We start from the raw sequence: 21,140 nt of genomic DNA, 5'->3' as shown, positions 1-21,140 counted from the left end.
AACTTTTCTCATGATTGGACACACCTGTCTATGAAGTTAAAGACTTAAACTAATCCAACCAATTAGGTGTTGCCAGTAATCAATATTGAGCAATTACATGCATTCAAATTAGCAAAATTACAATGGTACCCAAATTTTTGCACAGACAGTTTTTCACATTTGATTTAATTTCATACAACTGAATACTGCTTCACTAAAAATCTTTGTTCAGAAAACACCCCAGTACCCATGTTCCTGGGAAATGAAAGACATACCACTGGTATATTTTTTGTTGAAATTATTATGCAGGGTGAGAGAGGTTTCCAAACTTTTTCATTTGACTGTATATGACCAAAACTTCTGGATTGTATCAAAAGCCTTAGCAGTGTCTAGAGGTCAGTGGATTTGGAGGGCATAAAGCATGTCAGGGAAGGATGAATTAGTTCAGGTGCAGCCAGTGTTTATTGCTTCTTAAGGGGAAAAGATAATCCGCCTTTTTGACACAAACTCATTCAGTTGGGACTATGTAAAAAAAGGTACATAAACACTGATAAATCTGTAAAGACACAAAATAGGAATTTTCAAAAATAATTATATATTTTTTTAAATTGAAGACATACCGGATTCCATAGATTGAAAAGAAACCATGATAGTCAATGACTGCAGAGTTTAGTTCCACACCCAACAGTGCAAAGCAACCACCCCTCTCACCTCTTTCCATTGTGAAGTGGTGCACAGATTCGTGAAGTCCCAGAATCCATCACTTCACAATAGAACAAGGCAAGTTTCGACTGTTCCCAAGTCCAGCCAACAAAAATGTTCCTCCCACCTGACATTCAAGGTGCTGCTCGGTCAGCGTCATCATCTCTTCATAGCTCATCTGAGCAAACAACGATGCATATTTGTGCAATCGTAAACTCTTCAACCAGGTGGGTACATCTAGGACAAAGAGATATGGATGAAGGCGGACAATGTAAAAATAGATAATTTATACCTGGGAGTGCCATGGAACCAACCCAGATTAGCAGGGTTTTTGTCAATAATCATTCCAGGGTTTCAAGGTTTCCTATAGAGGGAGGAGCTTTTGCCTCTGTACTGCACTGTTGGAGATAGTCTGCCTCAACCTTGCACCCTTAAAGGAGTTGTTCACCTTCCAAACACAGTTTTTCAATTCCATTTTCAGATTGTTCACCAGAAATAAAGACTTTTGTCAATTACTTTTAATTTTTTACCATTTTTCCAAAATTGAAGTCTAAATTTAATGTTCCTGTCCCTGGTATTTTATTCTAGCACCCCAGTAATCCAGGTGCAGATTTTGAACGGTTACATTTAATTTTAACAATTGTTACAAGTTGCTACATTTAATCGATACATTTCTTTGGAATATTAGCAACTATTGTACCAATTCTAACGGCTGCCTTCAGCTGTACCCAAAGATAAGATAATCAAACTTAATCTATCAATTTGGAGCAGTTTACATAGTCGGCGTACTCCCCCCCCCCCACCCAGAGCGGCTTCCGAAAGACAAATAAAACGGTGAAAAACTTCAATAATAGAAAAACTTTCGCAAATAGAAATAGGTGACCAATCTGAAAACAACTGAAAAAAAGTGTTGGAAGGTAAACAACCTCTATAATAGAAATGAAAGGGTGGAGGTACATTATTACACTCTCACCTTGCCTACTTAATGACATTCAAAGGCTCTCTCCTATATTGCTCTATAGGAACCACTGCTACATGAATGTTTTGCCATACAAAACTGGGAAAGCAATAGAACAAAAAAGTAATGGGACATTAAAAATGCCAATTTTAGACCCTGAAAAGGATGTTGTGTAGATTTTCTGTTTGTAAAGATACCATGCACAATAAATTCTTTGTTAAAAAGTAAATGCCATAAAGTCAAGCAAGAAGTCCGACATTCTCAGTCTGAATAGAATTAGTGTTTCAATAGTCTGTGGAGAGAAAAGGGAGAGCACAAGGCACTAAAGCAAAACCAACAATGTACTTACGGAGCATCTTGGTGGGGGATTCCTGTGTCGCACAGAGACCGGGTAAATATTCAGCATTCATTTCTATTAATAAATCATTTTAATTTCTTGATACTCTTTAGGTCTAACCTGGTATCAAAAAAGAGAGATTTTTGTACTTCCCGTTAAATCTTTTTCTCTTGTCCTATATTGGGGGACACAGGCACCATGGGGATGAAGATCCTGCAGCTGGAGAATGGACACTAACTTGTTAACTTGTGACTCCTCCTCCTGCTCTGGGCTTCATCCCCTGCCTCCTCCTGTTACTTCCAGGTTTAACCGAAGAAGGAGCAAAGCAACCCAAAACCGAAGAGGAACACAAGATACCCCTCAACAACCAGAAACATAACCAAAAATTTGTAGAGAAACTATGTACATAGAATGAACAGTGTCAAAAGCAGGGAGGGAAGGCCTGTGTCCCCCAATATAGGACAAGAGAAAAAGATTTAACGGTAAGTACAAAAATCTCTCTTTCTCTTGCCTAATTGGGGGACACAGGCACCATGGGGATGTCCCAAAGCAATCCCAGAGGGCGGGACGCTGTATACACCCCTAGTGCTCAGAAACAACCGTCTGGAGCACCTTTCTCCCAAAAACAGCTTCTGCTGAAGCCTGTGTGTGTAACCTGTAAAATCGCGTGAAAGTATGATGGGAAGCCCAAGTGGCCGCTCTGCATATCTGTTCAGCCGATGCTTGATGCCGAACCGCCCAGGAGGTAGGTATGGCATCCGGAGGCGCGCCCTTGCTTTTCAGCACTAAGGTCTCAAGAGCCAAGCCGTTAAAGCCCACAGATGTGAATTCGGGTGGACAACGGGACCTTGAGTGAGAAGATCTACTCTTCTTGGAAGCCGAAGCGGATCCTCCCGAGCCAGCTTCACCACTTCGGCAAACCAGGCTCTCCGCGGCCAGTAGGGAGCGACCAGAATGGTCAGAGTTCTTTCTCTCTTTATCTTCTTGATGACCTTGGGGAGCAAGGCCAGCGGGGGAAAGATGTAAACCTTGGCGAAAGTCCATGGGATGACTAGAGCGTCCACCCCGAGAGCAAGTGGGTCGAGACTTCTGGCCACGAATCTTGGCACTTTCCGATTGTCCCGAGACGCCATGAGGTCTACCTCTGGAAGGCCCCACCTGTCTACAATGGACTGGAAGACATCGGGATGTAGGCTCCACTCTCCCTGGTCTAATGTTTCCCTGCTGAGGTAGTCGGCAATCCAGTTGTCTACCCCGGGAATGTGTACAGCGGAGATTTCTGGAACATGAGTCTCCGCCCACTTAGGATGGAACTTGCTTCTTTCAGGGCAGCTGGGCTTCTCGTGCCCCCTTGGTGGTTGACGTACGCCACAGCGGTGACGTTGTCCGACTGAATCCGAATCGGGTGACCCCTGAGGAATGGGGCTAGCCCTTCTAAGGAGTATCTGATTGCTCGGAGCTCGAGGAGATTGATTGACAGCGAGGCTTCCTCCGATGTCCAGAGACCCTGAATTGTCCTCTGACCCAGGACACCTCCCCACCCCGAAAGACTGGCATCTGTCGTGAGTACTGTCCATTGATGACTGGGGAAGGGTTTGCCCAGGGACGTGCGATGTGGGTGGAGCCACCAAACCAGAGAGTGTCTGACTGGTTCTGGAAGGGCTATGAGGCGCTCCAGGTCGTGTCGATTCAGTTGCTGGTAGCGCAGTACGGTCCGTTGTAGGGGTCTCGTATGGAATGGCTGGGAAGGATGCCACCATCGTGCCCAACGTCTGCATGGCTCTCCGCAGTGGGATGGAAGACGCAGACTGAAGGGTCAGAATTCGCGCCCGAAGGGTCGAGCTCTTGACTTCCGGGAGGAAGGTTCTCCCCGTCCTGGAGTCGATGATGAGGCCGAGATATTCCACCCTTTGTGACGGCAGAAGGTGAGACTTGTCGTGGTTGATGAGCCAGCCGAAATCCGTTAGGGTCTTGAGAACAAGAGAGGTGTGGCTGGAGGCGACTTCCGCCGATGGGCCTTTTATGAGAAGATCGTCCAAATAGGGGATGACCGAGATCCCTGTGATGCGAAGGGTTTCCAATGTAGCTGCCATCACCTTGGTGAAGGTGCGAGGGGCGGACGATAGACCAAAGGGTAGGGCGACAAACTGCCAGTGTTGCCCGTCTACAAAAAATCTGAGGAACCGGTGATGGGATGGGTGGATTGGGATGTGGAGGTATGCATCCTTGACGTCTATCACTGTCATGAATTCGTTCAGCTCCATGGAGTTGAGAACTGATTGAATGGACTCCATCTTGAAGTGACAGTGTCTGACAAACGGATTGAGAGACTAGTACTGGTCGTAGAGAACCGTCCTTCTTGGGTACAGTGAAGAGATTGGAATAGTACCCCTTTCCCTTGTAAGCAGCTGGAACGGGTTGGATAGTTCCCGCTGCTGCGAGATCGTGAACCACCGAAAGAAACTGTGCCCGGTTGTACGGGTGTGTGGGAAGACGGGATATGAAGAATCGTTGGGGTGGGGGTTGGGTGAATTCTATAAGAAGGCCTTGCGATACCACTTGTAGTACCCAGCGGTCCTTTACTTTGTTTGACCACACCTCCCGAAAGGATTTGAGGCGTCCGCCCACAGGGATCTCTTCGGGGGTGGGCACCCCTTCAGGCTGTGCTGGGCTTATCCTGAGAGGGCTTGGATGGACCGCGCGAGGGCAAGCCACTGGGACGTTGCTTGTTCTGGAAACGGGAACGAAAGTTGGAGTTGGTCTTTTCCGTGTGAGTCTTGTGCCCTTGAGTCTGGCGAAAAAAGGGACGTCTCTTAAAAGTTGTTCTCCTGGTTCTGGTCTGAGGGAGTAGTGTACTCTTACTGCCTGTAGCCTGAGAGATAATCTTGTCCAGTTCTGCCCCAAATAGAAGTTTACCTTGGAAGGGGAGGCTGACCAAGGATCTCTTAGAAGTTAGGTCTGCCGACCAAGTTTTCAGCCAAAGGAACAGACGGGTAGCAATAGATTGGGCTGAGGCTTGGGCCACCATTTTCGCTGCATCAAGGGCTGCATCGCAGATGTAGGTAGTCGCATCAGCAATCTGTGAGAGGAGATTGTCTGTCGTTGGGTCTTCGGAACCTATCGACTGGGCCGCTTGTTCAACCCAAACTTCCATTGCCTTAGCAACCCAGGCGATAGCGAAAATAGGACGAAAAGCAGTACCCGTCGCAGTGAAGGTAGATTTACAAAAGCCTTCAAGACGTTTATCAATAGGGTCCTTAAACGCTGCAGCGTCAGCTACAGGAATGGTAGTATTCCTAGACAGTCTAGAAACAGGAGGGTCCACCATTGGGGGTGACGCCCATAGCTCTGTGCACTCCTGTGGGAAAGGGTAAGTCTGAGAAAAACGTCGAGAAATTTGAACCCTGTGGTCAGGAGTCTTCCATTGAGATTTGATTATCTCTTCTAATTGCTCATATGCTGGAAATATGGCCGAACTCTTCTTTTGTCTTTTGAAGATATTCTTTGCGGGTTCTGCAGTGGAAACAGTATCTTCAATATTAAGGGTAGAAAGTACCGCCTGTATGAGGCCTTCAACCTCCTTTTGAGTTCTAGGCATATCTTGTTCAGGATCGAGGTCCTGGTCAGACTCTCCCTCAGACTGTAGTTGTCCGTCCTCATCGGAAGGGGACATAGCTTCCCTTGGAGAGTCAGGAGGGGAGGTTGTGGGACGCTTCGAGCCTGAGGGTCTACAGTCGGGAGCCTGTGGCTGAGACAGGCGTTCGAGGACTTTGTCTAAAGTCTCGGGTATGCGGGCTAAATTTTGGATGCCTGCGAGTGAGAGGGACAGGGCCCTAACTAAATCAGCTTCTGTAGTGCCGGAAGAGGGTAGGGTCTTGGAACTACAGTCCACACACGCCGACTCGGCAGAAGCTGTGTGAAATTTGGTCTTACAGACAGTACAAGCCAGATAAGAGACCTGATTGGCCTTACGTGATTGAGCTGAGGATTTGGGTATCCTGGGCTCTTCAGTTTTGTCTGCCATATTGCTCATAATATCCTTTTTCTTTCTCTCTATCTTTGTTGTTTTTTTTTTTTTTTTGAGTACTGTAACTTTAAGAAAGAAGGAGGCAGGGGATACCCTTGGCAGGGATGACAGGCAGATCTTGGTTGCAAAGATGTGCTCTGTAGTATGAGAGAAGAAAGGGGGGAGTGCATTAGATCCCCAAGGGAACATCCATTATATCCTTCCCCAAACACAGAGGTATAGTAAGTAGTAAGCACTTGCCTGTAGAAAGCGCTGCCAAGCGCAGGAGACACCTCAGTACAGTCGGGTCCCTGTGGGCAGTGTGCAGAGGAAGCGCGTTCAGAAGGCGCCGCCTGTGGAGAAGAGCCCCAAACAACCGGAGTCAGGGCGCCGCGCGCAGCTCAAGAAGAAGCGGCGAGCTGAGGATAGAGCCGGAATGCGCTGAACAGAAGGCGCGCACCGGAAGTGCGCAAGGGAATTCAGGCGCCAGCGTGGGCGGAAGTGAGAGAGGCAGGAAGGCGCGAATAAGCGCACTATTAGAGTTTTGAATAGCGGGGGACACAAGGAAGGCAGTTGAAACCATGCACAAACAACCCACTAATAAAAAGGGGACCCCGTCCGACCAGCGCACAAACACACTACCTAAAAGGGAGCCCAGGGAAGGAAGCATGTAGCGTTATGAGGGGGGAAGAGGAGAGTATACTCACCAATTGTAGCCAGCTGACGATATGCCCTATATGTTGTGAGTCTGCCACCCTGAAATAGAATATGTGCTTATAATATATTTTTAAATACAAGTATATAAACCTATAAATAAACACATATATGTATATCACCAGAATATGGTGTATACCACTGGTGCAGCCTCCGTAGAGCGGGAATCCAGTGCAGGGGGATCTGGGAGCAAGCCTGCAGTCCTCCGTAGAGCGGGAAGGCGGTCGGGCAGAGAAATACTCAGTCAGCTGGAAGGGCTCTTGAATGGATCAGTGGCCCTTAATGTGGCATGATCTGACCGGAGTCCTTGATCACCTGCTTCAGCCACAAAAAATCCTGTATCTTCTCCTTCTGAGGACACTAAAGAAAACTGGAAGTAACAGGAGGAGGCAGGGGATGAAGCCCAGAGCAGGAGGAGGAGTCACAAGTTAACAAGTTAGTGTCCATTCTCCAGCTGCAGGATCTTCATCCCCATGGTGCCTGTGTCCCCCAATTAGGCAAGAGAAACTAGGGATGCAGCAGATTCACTATTTTGGATTCGACCCCCGAATCCTTCGTGAAAGATTCGGCCAGAACACTAAACAGAATCCAAACCCTAATTTCCATATGCAAATCAGGGAGAGTGGGGAAAAGCCACACACATGGCAAAACATTTTTTTACTTCTTTGTTTTGGGACAAGGATTCGCTTTGGCCAGGCAGGGGTCTCATTTAGTCAAGGAAAGTATCCAAGTACTTAACTGCTATTATAACTTCAGACCTATTCTTATGTATCTTTGAAAGTAAAGCTATGCAATTAGATCCCAGACCTCACCTTTCATCCCACTCCCATCCTCTGTGAAAGTGTTGCGTCCAGCGCTCACTTCCTCAGTTTGCTCGCTGCCGGATGATGCCACGCTGCTCTGTGGAGACAGTGGAGCAAGGTCTGGGGTGAGGAACACTGACCGACTTCCCACTTCATCTGGCCCCATCCATTCACCAGGTCCCTGCTGAGATGTTGGAATAAGCGACATGGAACGTTTGAGTGGACTTGGATGCACCTGGCAGGACAGCACTGGAAAAAAAACACACAGCTTAAAGTGAAGGGTGTGGTAGATTTGGAACAAAGCATATAATTTGTGGTGTTAGTCATAAAAACAGAAACCTTAGTTAGTAGACAGTGTAAATATAGCGCAACTCTGCAATTTCAACCAGAAAACGGAGACATAACTAAAATAAAATGTGATTCTCTAAATCTAAAATATTGTTAACTAACATAACAAGTTCAACATGAACAAAACAAATAAGACTTGCAGAAAAAGGAACTTTGCTTAACCTTTAATTTGTTTGTTTTCACCCTTCCTACCCCACCCTCCCCTCGAATAAAGAATTAAAGAGAGATAATAAACTATGTATAATCAAGCCCCTGCATTCATACCAATTTATCTGTTTAACAGTAGTAAGAAGGTATTCATTATACAGGCTATTTGTCAGTAAAAGGTATACATTTTCTCTTCCTCCCACAATTGCTCTGAAGAACTGGGATATTGAGAAACACAACTACTTTCAGTTTCTCTGGCTGCCCTGTTAAGTGCAGGTAATTACAAAGACTAATATAAAGAAGAAAGAAAAGCTCCCATGCAGTGTTTTGGCAACTTCCATATTGATTCAAATAGGTCTTGCCTGAAAGTACTGTGGTGATTTAAACAGTCTATAGCCCAATTTGGTGGTTTACAGCTTCCCTTGAAACAGCTCTTTATACACAGAACATTCCAATTCTTTGCTGCGTCACTGTTGGGCCTCGGTACAATTTTGGCTTCCCTGTGCCGCCATTTTTTTCCAAAATTTGTTCGTATACATCGAAAAATAAACACCAAGACAAATAAAACGTTAAAATTGCAGAGCCTTTATTAAGAAATAACTTACCAACTCCTGTTCAGAAAAGACGACAGGGCGACCATCCATCCTGTGGCGCTCAATTTCTCCTCCCTGGCTATTCACTGACAGCATGTGAAGGAGCAACAGTCGCAGCAACCATAGCCATGGGGCACAGCTAGTCAGAGCAGCAACTCAGCCGCACTAGCAACTCAGCCGCAGGGCTGGCAGAGGCTGAGCTGGTGGGCATACGGGTGGTGGGTCTGACGTCCCCGGTGCTTTGGAAAGTTTTCTCCAGAGCAAGATAAATGCCTTGATAGCTTTGCAGGGCTGCAGTCATCAGTGTCAGTGATCAGTTCCTCGGATCTAAACGGAGCTGCCGAAGGTGCCCACGGTCGGTGCAATTGTACTGCCTGAATAGCCAGGGAGGATAAATCAATCGCCGCAGGATGGATGGTCGGCCTGTTGCCTTTCTGAACAGGAGCGGAAGTGGAGTTTCGGTAAGTTATTTCTTGCAATTTTAAAGTTTTATTTGTCTTGGTGTTTATTTTTCGATGTATACCAACGAGTTTTGAAAAACATTTTTTTTCATGTTACTGGTCCTTTAAGTAAATGTCCTTCTGCTCATCAACTGTAGCTTAAGTTAGGCAAGCGTTGGACTACATGAACTTGATAGACATTTTCACTACTGTTTCATAAAGAGCTTGATCGAAAGAGCAGTCTACTTGGAAACCATACAACAGAGTTTGTAACAGTTTAAACAGTCTGTCTCCTTGCCAGTAACATGCTAATCACATTCTTTTTACATAAAAGCATTTCCCTTCTTAAAGGAACAGTAATACCAAACATGAAAGTGTTTTTAATGAATGACAAAATAACGTACTGTTGCCCTGCACTGGTAACACTCATGTATTTGCTTCAGAAACACTACTATAGTTTATATAAACCAGCTGCTGGGTAGCCATGGGGGCAGCCGTTCAAGCACAGGATACACAGTAGATAAGTTCTGAAGAATCCCATTGTATACTACAGAGCTTATCTGTTATTTGATGTGTATCCTGTGCCTTTCCTCCTTTTTCAGCATTGAATGGCTGCCCCCATGGCTACACAGCAGCTTTGTTATATAAACTATTGTAGAGTTTCTGAAGAAAACACACCAGTTTTACCAGTGCAGTGCAACAGTAAGTTATATTGTCATTCCTTTAAAAGAGTTTTACTTATTGGTGTTACCAAGTATTAAAAAAAAAAAAAAGCTAACTTTGTGCACAGGATGCTCATTACTTGCCTGTGTTGCTCCCCATATTTTGAATGCCTGAGGGCACTAGGTTAGAAGAATGATAGGGCATCATGCCATTTTCACGCGGTGGTTTATCCTGCCAACTGAGACTTGCCTCCCCAATACCAGGATCCACTGGAGGCTGCCACTCATCTGAATCCTGCCGTAAATGTGCAGAAGGTGTTTCGATTCTTCCATGACGGCTGTAGCCTGTAGAGAATCGTTCTTCCAGATGGTTGAGCCATAAAGCCAGCGAGTTTCGGTCTTCAAGGGTAGTCGCAGGATGAATAAGTGCATAGGATAGTAACTGGCGACTCTCTTCTATGTACAAATTGCTCTCAGTAGTGTAAGCCAGAACTTTTTGCAGCAGTTTCATATACTCGCATTTGGCTTCTGTATTCCGGGGCTGCAATAGTGGCAAGTGAGAAAGAAGTAGAGAAATCACCTTCTCTTTGGACTCTTGATGCCACTGGCTGATGAGAGCTACAGAGAAAAAGATGTTTTTATTAATCATTTCTAATCGCTAACATTAAAGGTTATGTAAACACAAATATACAACTTTGTATAATGAAAGAGTATACAATATACAGGTACAGGATCTATTAATTGGAATGCTTGGGACCTAGGGTTTTTCATTTAAGGAATCTTTCCATAATTTGCATCATCATACGTTTGCTAAAAAATATTTACATATTAAATAAACCTAATAAAACGGTTTTGCAGGAAACATGGATTAATGTTTTCATGGAATGGGAAAAGGTCTAGTAGCAAAAAATGAACAGACAGTTGCAAGTGAAGATTAAGCACACGTTATAAGGAACCTATAAACAAATAAATATTTGTGGCCTGTATTGCACAGCAAATAAGGTACAACATATGAATTAAAAGTTCAATGTCAATGAAAGTGACTGTTCACCTTTAAATAAACTTTTAGCATAATGTAGAGCGATATTCTAAAATAATCTGCAGTTGGTTTTAATTTTTTATTATTTATGTTTTTTCTAGTTATTTAACAGGTTTTTTTTGTAATTTTTCAATGGGGGAGGTAGGAGAGCTACTTTTCTTTTTTAACTATTTAGCTTTTTATTCAGTAGCTCTCATTTTCAATTTCAGAAATCTGGTTGCTGTGGTCCAAAATAGCCTAGCAGCCACGCCCTGATTTGAATAAGAGACTGGAATATGAATAGGAGAGGGTCTGAATAGAAAGAGGAGTAATAAAAAGTAGCAACAACAATACATTTGTAGCCTTAGAGAGCATTTGCTTTTTAGATGGGGTCAGTGAGTCCCATTTGAAAGAGCTGGAAAGAGCCAGAAGGCAGCAAAAAATTCAAAGATTCCAATTGAAAAGTTGCTTAGAATTAGCCATTCCATGATATACTAAAAAGAGAAAATACTTACACCTCTTAATATTATCACTAGACAAATACAAAAAGGAAAATAAAAAATAAGGGTAGAATGGTCATTTAATGAATGGAACAGAGTATGTATTTTGAACATTCACTCTACATTCTTCTTAAAGGAAAACTATACCCCCCCAAACAATGTAGGTCTCTATAAAAAGATATTGCATAAAACAGCTCATATGTAAAACCCTGCTTCATGTAAATAAACCATTTTCATAATAATATACTTTTCTATTAGTATGTGCCATTGAGTAATCATAAATAGAAAATTGCCATTTTAAAAAATAAGGACAGCCCCCTGGGATTGTAGGATTCACTGTACTCTCAAACATACCAACAAACCATACATGTTAGGTCACATGAGCCAATTAACAGACAGAGTTGTGTCTTTTGCTTCCTCACTTCTTCCTGTTACAGTTAGAGTTGAAGTATTTCTGGTCAGGTGATCTCTGAGGCAGCACACAGACCATCACGAAATGGTGTCTCAAGGCAAGAGATGTAAAAGGGCAATATTTACTTAAATATATATTCCAGTTTGGTAAGATTCTTTAATATGCCACTTAATATGATATGAACTATCTGTTGCTTAAGTGTTCACTTTGGGGGTATAGTTTTCCTTTAAAGGCTGAATGCAATATTAGAAATGTGCACTATGCCTACATATTCCCTGTACAGTAAGTAAGAAGCTTGCTGGCCAAATTGGTGAATGATTTTGGAAGTACAGGCCCTGAGCCAATTGCTCAGCAGTCACCCAAACAATCATATTCAGAGTGTGGCCCAGTAAACGTTTCAACGGATTAATGTATTCGTACTTGTATACATTCAACTGCCAAAAGGATGTTCCCAGATATTTGTTCAGTATGTACAGATGGTAGCGTGGACCTGGTTGGATGTCAGCAGACGTAACTGGGAAAACTAAGCAGCATTAACATCTCATACTTGTGTTTGTTGCAGTGTAAGAGGATTGGTTCTCCTTGTTTCATTGTTTGTATTGTGGCGTAAGCAGTTTACAGCTCTGCAACATATGGTATTATATAAACCAGTGCTTCTAAATTCTTCTCAGGGGACCCAAAACAGAGTTGTGCATTGTAGAACCAGCATGGCAAACTAAAAATTGGTTTAATTGGTTATGCTAGTCATTTCACATTATACGGGGGGTTATGGAGACATACCCTAAACAGCATGGGAACCACAAACTAGAAAACACGCAAGCAATTTGCAGGCTTATTGGAATCACAAAGTGCAGGTTTGTGTATGGCCTCAGAAACTATTTATGCACGAGCTGAACAGGCTTGTGCCACAATGAATATCACTGTAACATTTTTAATGTACAGGAAAATGCATTTTCATGTGCTTTAAGGTTAAAAACAAAATGTAATTTGAAGCAAATGTCCAGTGTACATTTGTTAAAATTTTGTGTGGTTTTATTTCTTGTTATCAACATTTATAAAACACAAACACATTCCTCAGCACTGTACAATAAACGTGTGCGTATATCAAACATACAGAAAATACATCAATGACCAATAGAAGAGGTAAAGAGGGCCCTGCCCACAAGAGCCGTTTATAACTTTATTAAGAGCAATTTTGTGCATCAGTTGTCCTGAAACAATGCAGCAGAAGTTTATTAAAAGCCCTTGACTGAGTCAGAACCACTAGTAAATGCAGAGCTCAGAACATGCTAATGAGAATACACGTGGAGCTCACCTACTCTCTTAGTCAGATTTTCCCACGGGGTATCCTGTGCTTGATATCCCAGTTTAGTCAAACTGTAGAAAATATGAAGGTGTGGGACACATCCAAAGCAGCAACTGGACTGCAATAGTTTCTTTATTGGGGGTAGAGATACAGAACATGTTTCGGGCGGCGCCCGAAACATGTTGTGTATCTCTACCCCCAATAAAGAAACTAGAGCTCAGAAACATACTGCTTCCAATTGCAATTACATTTAAATATTTTCAGAGTACATAATAAAAAAAAAAGGCAATTCTAAGTCACTTTACTCCACCCCCCATACACAAACAAATTTTTGGATGAATACCCTCTTGTACTTCATTCCAACTAAGAAAACAAAACCATATTGGTGGCAAACAATCCCAATGGATTTATTTAATGGTTAACTGATTTTATCATACTTAAGGTGTACAGATTATAATTACAGAAAGATCCCTTATCTGGAAAACCCCAGTTCCCGAGCATTCTGGATAACAAGCCACACACCTTTAGGCTAAAGCCAAATGACAGGTTCTCAGACGGCATTTCTCTCCAGCTTCTTCTTCGCTCCTGTACTGCCTGTACCCAAAAGCATTGTATCTGCTCGGGTGCTGGCAGATGTGGTGAATTTTGGCCGCAAAATGCATTTTGCACCGAAATCTGCCCACAGTTCAAAAGACACGAGGAACAGCAGGGTAACAGATAATCTGTTTGCAGAGAATATGCAATTGTATCGCCTGGCTATAGCCGAAATATACATTTTCATATCTGAATCTTTATCATATTAAAGATGGAAAGAGTTGTGTTTTTTTTTTACCAGAAATAAGAAAAAAGGAAAGAAATTAAAAAACATAAAACATGAGCTGTCCTAACCAGAACTGAAAAAAAAATTGAAGGAGCTAAATGCAGTATAAATAGGTTTGTATCTAACAAAAATCACACTGGATATTTTTCCCATTTTTATAGATCTCCAAGTGGGGTTCTACCCTATTAATTGGCAATGCAGACAGGGACATTTCTGTGAATATCATGTATGAAACCAAAGCTGGTGTGATAGTGACCCCGTATAAAAGAGAGAGAGAGCTAGGTAAATGTGATATAGCTGCTGCTACACCTTGTGCAAGAATAATATTTGTTGTTTTTGGTAAGTAAATTCGAAATGTAGGATTAAAAGGCCAGTAACAAAAAAATTTAAGGGTTTTGTATGCATTCAGTTATAATGCACAATTATGGTAATAGCACACAGAAGTGCTTACAGGCTACTGCCACTCAAGTCAATACGGTGCACTTTGGCCTCAAAGGCATAGGGCCTTCCTCACCTTTTGTACCTGTATTGATTGTGATGTATGTAACTCAATATGTTCTATGTATATGTATGTGATTTAGTTGTATAATCACATTTACTTTACAGTGCTATGCAATATGTTGGCACTATATAAATACATGTTAATAAAAAGTTATTTAATTACTTAAAAAGCTGGAGCTTGGGGAGTCCCAAATACCAGTACCCCTTTGTGCTTACTTCAGAAGCACTATTATAGTTTTTAAATATAAACTACTGTGTAGTCATTGAAAAATGAAACTGAACTATACGGCACAAGTTTACATAGCAGATCTGTGTAGAATATGATAGTTTTAGTTCTTACGCAGAAACATACTGGAGTCAAAAAGCCATTCATTGTATAATGCAGTAATGTTTAAAAATGTATATATCTATTCTCAATCTGCCTTTTAGGGTTGAGGTGTATAGAATAATGCTCCAAATTTCTAGCAATGCTGCAACATTCTGACCCTCTGGCACTCCATTGAGAGACAGCAGAGCTGCCTTTACCTATACTTGAAACACTGATTTGCCATGGTCATCTGAGTACACCATGTTTTCTGTTTCACTACTTCTAGGAAACACCAAGAAGCATAACAAAAGATATAGAAATCCCAGGAGGGAGAGGACAGCTGCCATCCATAAATAACAAAAAGTCAACTGAAATACCCTGTGTGCATATATGCTTGTTGGTAACGAGGTGAACACAACTCAAATCCTAGGCTCAAAAACACTCATATTTGAAATCATCTGATTATTTGTGTAAAGCAAACAAGCTTCATCAAGAAAGCCCAAACAAAAACAGTGGTAAAAGAGATGGGGGACACAAACAAGAGAGAGAAAATAAAGTGATAGTTTTTCCAGCTTTCCAAACATAACTTCAAAAATCCACCCCCCCTTGTATTTTTAACTATTTTAGAGAAACACATTTTCTCTCTCTGTGTGCCAATTTCTCATGTGCCAACTCAAGGGAATGTGTAATTATACCAGCTAAGGCCTGGTCCTTGTTAATGGATTAAAAGTACATACACACATAGGCAGTGATCCCCAACCAGTGACTTGCGAGCAACATGTTGCTCACCAACCCCTTCGATGTTGCTCCCAATGGCCTCAAAGCAGCCAGTCAGAACCTATATTTGGCACATCCAGGTGACTATGTTGCTCTCCAACTTTTTCTTCTTCTTTTTTTTGCACTAAACAGGGCAAAGGCTGACACTAAAAGATTACTGCTTTATAATAGAACAAACAGGAAAAAAGTTTAGTTAAAAGAACAGGCAGAATATGCAAAGTCTATTTATTGCACTCACGTTGAACAAAGGTGTATATAGGCATATACAGCCCATTAAAGTTAATAAAACATGTGTTCTAAGTTTGGAGACCTTGGCAAGTCTTAAGATGCAATCTTAGTAAAAGCTAGAGAAAACAAACCAAGTAGTAAATTCTAAATGCTAGGGTTGAAAATGTCTAGTCATTAGTTGACCATTATCATCCTCTCCGAAACTTAGTTGAAATTAAATGTTTGATGGGGCAATGTACTTGACATTACCCTTCCCTAAGCTCCATGTATATAATGTTGCCTGGCAACAAACAATGCAAGGGGTAAGCATTCCTTATAGAAAATATGGATCGCTTCACTTGCTTCCGTAGCATTTACTGTGCTATTCTCAACCCTTAGGGCTATTCCACACGGGGAGATAGCGACGCGTTTGCGGTCGCGGCGACAAAGCGCCGCGACAGTTTTGTATGGGCGCCTATGTAAAAACGCCTGTGCTAACCACACGAGGCGATGCGCTTTTCAACAGTCGCCTGAAAATGCCTCGCCAGGCTTTTTCAGGCGACTGTTGAAAAGCGCATCGCCTCGTGTGGTTAGCACAGGCGTTTTTACATAGGCGCCCATACAAAACTGTCGCCTGCGCCGGTCGCGGCGACTGTCGCGGCGCTTTGTCGCCGCGACCGCAAACGCGTCGCTATCTCCCCGTGTGGACTAGCCCTTAAGATGAGACTGCCAACGGCTTGCTGATATAACTTATCTGGTCATATCTTTAGTACCAATTAGTGATGCAGTGTGACTGGTGAAAACACAGACTCATTCTCTTAGTAAAATGTATAGCTTTGTGATTAACTACCCCGGTTCCATACTTGCATTGTTGATGTCCAGCTTGATAATGCAGTGGGCTTGTGGTGCAGTGTGACTAATCCTACCGTACCCTAAAGAATATGCATAGCATAGCAATAAACCATGAATGGTGCCAACATTCCTTATCGAACCTCTAGATGGTGCAGGTCAGAGATGCAGTGCAATTGATGCGATTGTTCCCTGGAGAAAATGTAGAAAGTGAATCTTGGCAATAGTGTCCTTGGTGCCATTTCTCCCCTTATACATTTTCATCATGCAGCATATACAGTGTGCCCAATGCCATCCTTCCCTACAGATGCACTTTCCCAGATGGCATCCTTTTCTGAATGGACAAGGAGCATTGTCATGATGCAGCAAGCCTGGTAGCATTCTTTGCTAGTGGAAGCCCTGCGTTATGCTTCTAGAAAACATAGAGATGGTACCGCTTGGTGAGCAAGAATGACTGGTAGGAAGGCGAGAATCAGGACCCCATATGGACCTTAAATATATGTGCCAACCTACCAAAAGTAAGCATAGAGCTGTGGGCAAACTGTGTTGCACAGATATTAGGGTCCCTTACCTGCACTGTTGGCCTCTGTCTCAAGGATGTGTACCTCCGTACAGTCTGATAAAGAGTGCTCCAAACACAGTTGCAGGAAGCGTGCCTGGGTCCTGGTGATCCTCTTAAGTAAAGATAGAAGGGCCACTGTTTGTTCACATTCGTTCCAGCCCTTAAACCAGTCAGACAATGTGCTCACCTGATCACGGAATTTCATGTTGTATGCAGGGAGAAAGTAGGGAGAAGGTGAGCAAAGGTTCACCTGGGAATAAAGGAAATCTATCACATGGCGTGTGACCCTTTATTGCTGCGGTGCACCGTTAGGTAAACAAAAGATGTCACATGGGTTGAAATTTGTCTTCTACAAGGCTCCTCTTCCAATATCACTGCAAGAATAGACAATATCATTAAAATATACACCTACAGGAAAAAAAAGACTCACTTCTGTAAAGATACTAATGATCATATGAACTATTATAAAGTCTGGCTACTAAAGTATTGGTAATAGGATATGTACTGCACTCTCCTAACTGATCATATTGATTGTTAGTAGCCTCTTCTGAGGATGTCAATTTATTTTGTAGGACTGTACAATAGGTAAAAATACAAATACTTCCAGATAACGCAGAAACTTCCATTCTAGACAGGCTACACAAGAAAATAACATGTAGGGAAATGAACCTTGAGTAGCAAGAATAATTTGTTTAAAGTCAATCACCAAGGTTAACCATAAACACATCTTGGTGTCGTTTTATGCTTCACATGTGTATTTTAATAACAATTCTATATATAATTTCCACAAGAACTTTTATTGAACTCCGCTCACTTTAAAATCTATGCTTAGACTCCATCCACCTTTCCCATTTGGTATGCAATACTCAAGTCAAAAAAAAATGTGTATGCAATGCGTGAATACACAAATAGGAACGGTCATATTGTTTGGCTGTTTAATATACAAACAACATAACGGAGGATTATTTTAGGCTGGTAACCAAATGATTCTATAAATGTACATGACACCAAGCTCCCTGCTTTGACATATTACAAGCCTGGCGTCCTACAATTAGGGACATTTAACAATTTCCCAACAGCTGGAAGTTATAATTAAACATACATTCACAGTCATATGACTTGTCCATCATGCAGCTCCTTCTGTAATATGTATAGTTTCTGATGTGCCGGTTTGTTGCACAGAAGGAAGAAGACTCAGATGGTCTCTAAGAAAGTCAGGCTGCAGAATGCAAATTACACTCACTGGAAGCATCAAAGATTACAAGTGTTGGAGAAAAGCCCCGATAATAGAGAGTGTAATAAAATATGTTCAATGGTATTAAAATAATTGACAAGTGTAAATACTATTCAAAGCAAGATGTGGTTGGTTCTTTGCGCTACTAATTCAGACTCCGATGTAGCCGAAGGCATCTGATGAACAAATCTTATTCCCTATGAATTCTGGTACATTATTTCATGAGTCAGAACCACATAAAAGAAGAGGATTAAAAGGCAGCTCATTCCTCAACCCCCACTTATTTGATTGTAGCGCTGTCTTTTCTATGGACCATACTGAATTTGCGTCAGGTCTCCAATAATGTTATCAGCCCCAGTCTAGCGCCCTATATAGTTGCTGCAATATCTACGCGATTACTCCTCTTGTTGCTCGGATCATTTCTTGGTTACGAAGTAACTAAGCCCGTGCCTACTACCCCAATACTCTTGTCTTAACATTCCACCTCTGATGTCGTTATACCATACGATTGCTTGGTGACAATTGAAACGTACAGCAGAGCCCTATTTATGCTGGCAGTCACGCCAAGCCTTCAGAACACTCCCGGAACCTAATCACATTTCTCACCTCCCGCTTCAATCGTTGCCAGTCTCCCCCGGGGAGCCACACAAGCAACCACAGCCGCCAGCACGTCGCACGTTACGTCCTGCGTAGTCCCTACGCAACCACGTTCAAAGAAGATACGCCTACCAGCGTCGATTGGCTAAGAACAAAAAAAAGATTGACTTGAAGCGCGACTGAGCTTCAGTGCCACGCCTAGGAAGTGTATTATGATTGGCTGAGCTTGTGTAACTGACAGCTTAGAGACAATGCGGGAGGTGGGCCTGGCGTTAATGTCTAGAATCAGGGAGCCGTACAATAATAACGGGGACTGAAACAGTAAAGCTAATAAACACTTTAGCTGAAATTGCTTCCTTATTAACAGCATATTCGCTTGTTTTCTACACGATATTAAAAACATATCAATGTTATGTCAAAGAAAATCATACCGGACCAAAGCAATTGGTTACAGGCTCAGCACTGGTGTTGTGTGAATAAGTCATTTAAGAAATAGAATCTTAGAGTTGTAAAGCGGGAAAAGTGCTGTACCAATTTGTGGAAGTGAGGTATATAGGACAAAATTGATTGTAAAGCCCAAATGGGACAGGCAGAGGGGAATACGTCACGAGGGAACGGTTTCCAGGTGCCACTTCAGGAGAAGCAACATGGTGGAAATAATGCTCTTCAGAGCTGGAGAGTGAATTTATGATCTTTACTTAACTCCCAACCCTTTCCTCCACCTCATCCAGTAATCTTGTTTGTGGGGGCTGCATTGAGTCCAACATAGTTCCAATCCTGTCATACCTCCCAACTGTCCCTTTTTCGGAGGGGCAGTCCCTCTTTTGACAGCTCAACCTGCAGTCCCTCATTTGTACTGGAAAGTCCCTATTTTCTCTGCACTGAACAGCCAGAAAAAAAGAAACAACGTTTCTAACTTAATTGGCTTTTGGAAGAGAGCCCAGAACACCTAACAGGTGCAAATAAGATGCTTTGTAACAATTTTGAGATAAGAAAATAAGTAATTGTAACAGTTAGGATAAGGAGAAATATTTTCAAACTTTCATAACCTGCTAAATTTTGTAAAATGAACATGGTAATTAGGGGGTGTGGCCACACATGGGCGTGGTCAAAAAATGTCACCACGCTACGTGTGAACTTTTTACTTCCAAAATGTTGGGAGGTATGCTGTCCTTAGGGTTGCCACCTGGCTGGTATTTTACTGGCCTGGCCAGTAAAAATGATGCTTGTACAGAAAACTCCAGCACATGGGTTAGATCAGTGATCCCCAACCAGTGGCTCGTGAGCAACATGTTGTTCTCCGACCTCTTGGATGTTGCTCCCAGTGGCCTCAAAGCAGGTGCTTGCTTTTTAATTCTTGCATTAAAGGCAAGATTTAGTTGCATAAAAACCATGTCTACTGCCAAACAGAGCCTCCTGTTGCTTTGCAAGTCCACATAGTAGCTGCCAATACCCAATCACAGCCTTTATTTGTCACCCAAGGGACTTTTTGCATGCTTATGTTGCTCTCCAACATTATTTTACACTTGAATGTGGCTCACGGGTAAAAAAAGGTTGGGGGCCCCTGGGTTAGATGCAGAACTGAGATAAACCCATGTGCTAGAGTTTTCTTTACTTTAGTTGTGGTGGATCTTCTGTCCTTCTATAATTAACAGTACTGGGTATGACTAATTCAGAGAGACCAGGTGTGCATGTGGTTTTCCTTTTGACCCTCCCACGCTTGCTCACAAGAATTAGGATGTTGAAATGTGAAAGTAATTAACATTATGTTTGCAACCAGAATAAGTTTTTATTCTATCATTGTGTTCAGTTCTAATGCAAGATACTGGGCTGTTAAGGCAGGAGCAGTCAAGTAGTACTGCCAGTATGATGAATTTTATACAAATTTGCTATTAAGAGCAGGGACTTGCAGAGTAGCACTAAAATCCCCTTAGCCCTGACTGTTCCTGACTTCACACTGCTCAACTCTTGATCAGCACTGAACCTGATGACCAGATAAGAGTTTAATCTGTTTGAAAATAAAAAGAAGCATTGTGTCATTATATATCAAATTGTGTAGTACTTAATTTGAAAAGTACTACAGGTATGGAACCCGTTATCCAGAATGCTTTATAACACATCTTTCCGTTATTTGGATCTTCATACCTTAAGTCTACTAGAAAATCATACAAATATTAAATAAAACCAATAGGCTGGTTTTGCTTTCAATAAGGATTAATTATATCTTAGTTTGGGTCAAATGCAAGATACTGTTTTATTCTTACAGATAAAAAGGAAATTATTTTTAAAAAGTTGGATACAATGGAGTCTATGGGAGATGGCCTTTCTGTAATTTCGAGCTTTCTAAATAACGGGTTTACG

General features: G+C 42.3%; 1 protein-coding gene across 2 annotated transcripts in view; it reads right to left on the bottom strand.

Annotated features, from left to right (window-relative positions):
• The window catches only part of samd4b.L (sterile alpha motif domain containing 4B L homeolog), a 31,034-nt gene extending 12,090 nt beyond the window's left edge, over positions 1 to 18,944 (bottom strand). Inside the window, exons 1-5 of one of the 2 annotated variants that reach the window (XM_018228941.2) lie at positions 18,789 to 18,944; positions 16,958 to 17,322; positions 9,834 to 10,307; positions 7,509 to 7,748; positions 809 to 918 (exon numbers count right to left, since the gene is read on the bottom strand). In XM_018228941.2, the coding sequence (XP_018084430.1) occupies positions 809 to 918; positions 7,509 to 7,748; positions 9,834 to 10,307; positions 16,958 to 17,153 (1,020 nt within the window). In that variant the 5' untranslated portion in view covers positions 17,154 to 17,322; positions 18,789 to 18,944. 2 annotated transcript variants of the gene reach the window in all.
• Positions 18,945 to 21,140: the final 2,196 nt, after the last annotated feature.

The sequence above is a fragment of the Xenopus laevis genome, chromosome 8L, assembly GCF_017654675.1.
Source record: "Xenopus laevis strain J_2021 chromosome 8L, Xenopus_laevis_v10.1, whole genome shotgun sequence".
Lineage (NCBI taxonomy): Eukaryota > Metazoa > Chordata > Amphibia > Anura > Pipidae > Xenopus > Xenopus laevis.
The sequence above is the reverse complement of the archived record's forward strand: the minus strand, read 5'-3'. Positions and strand labels throughout refer to the sequence as shown.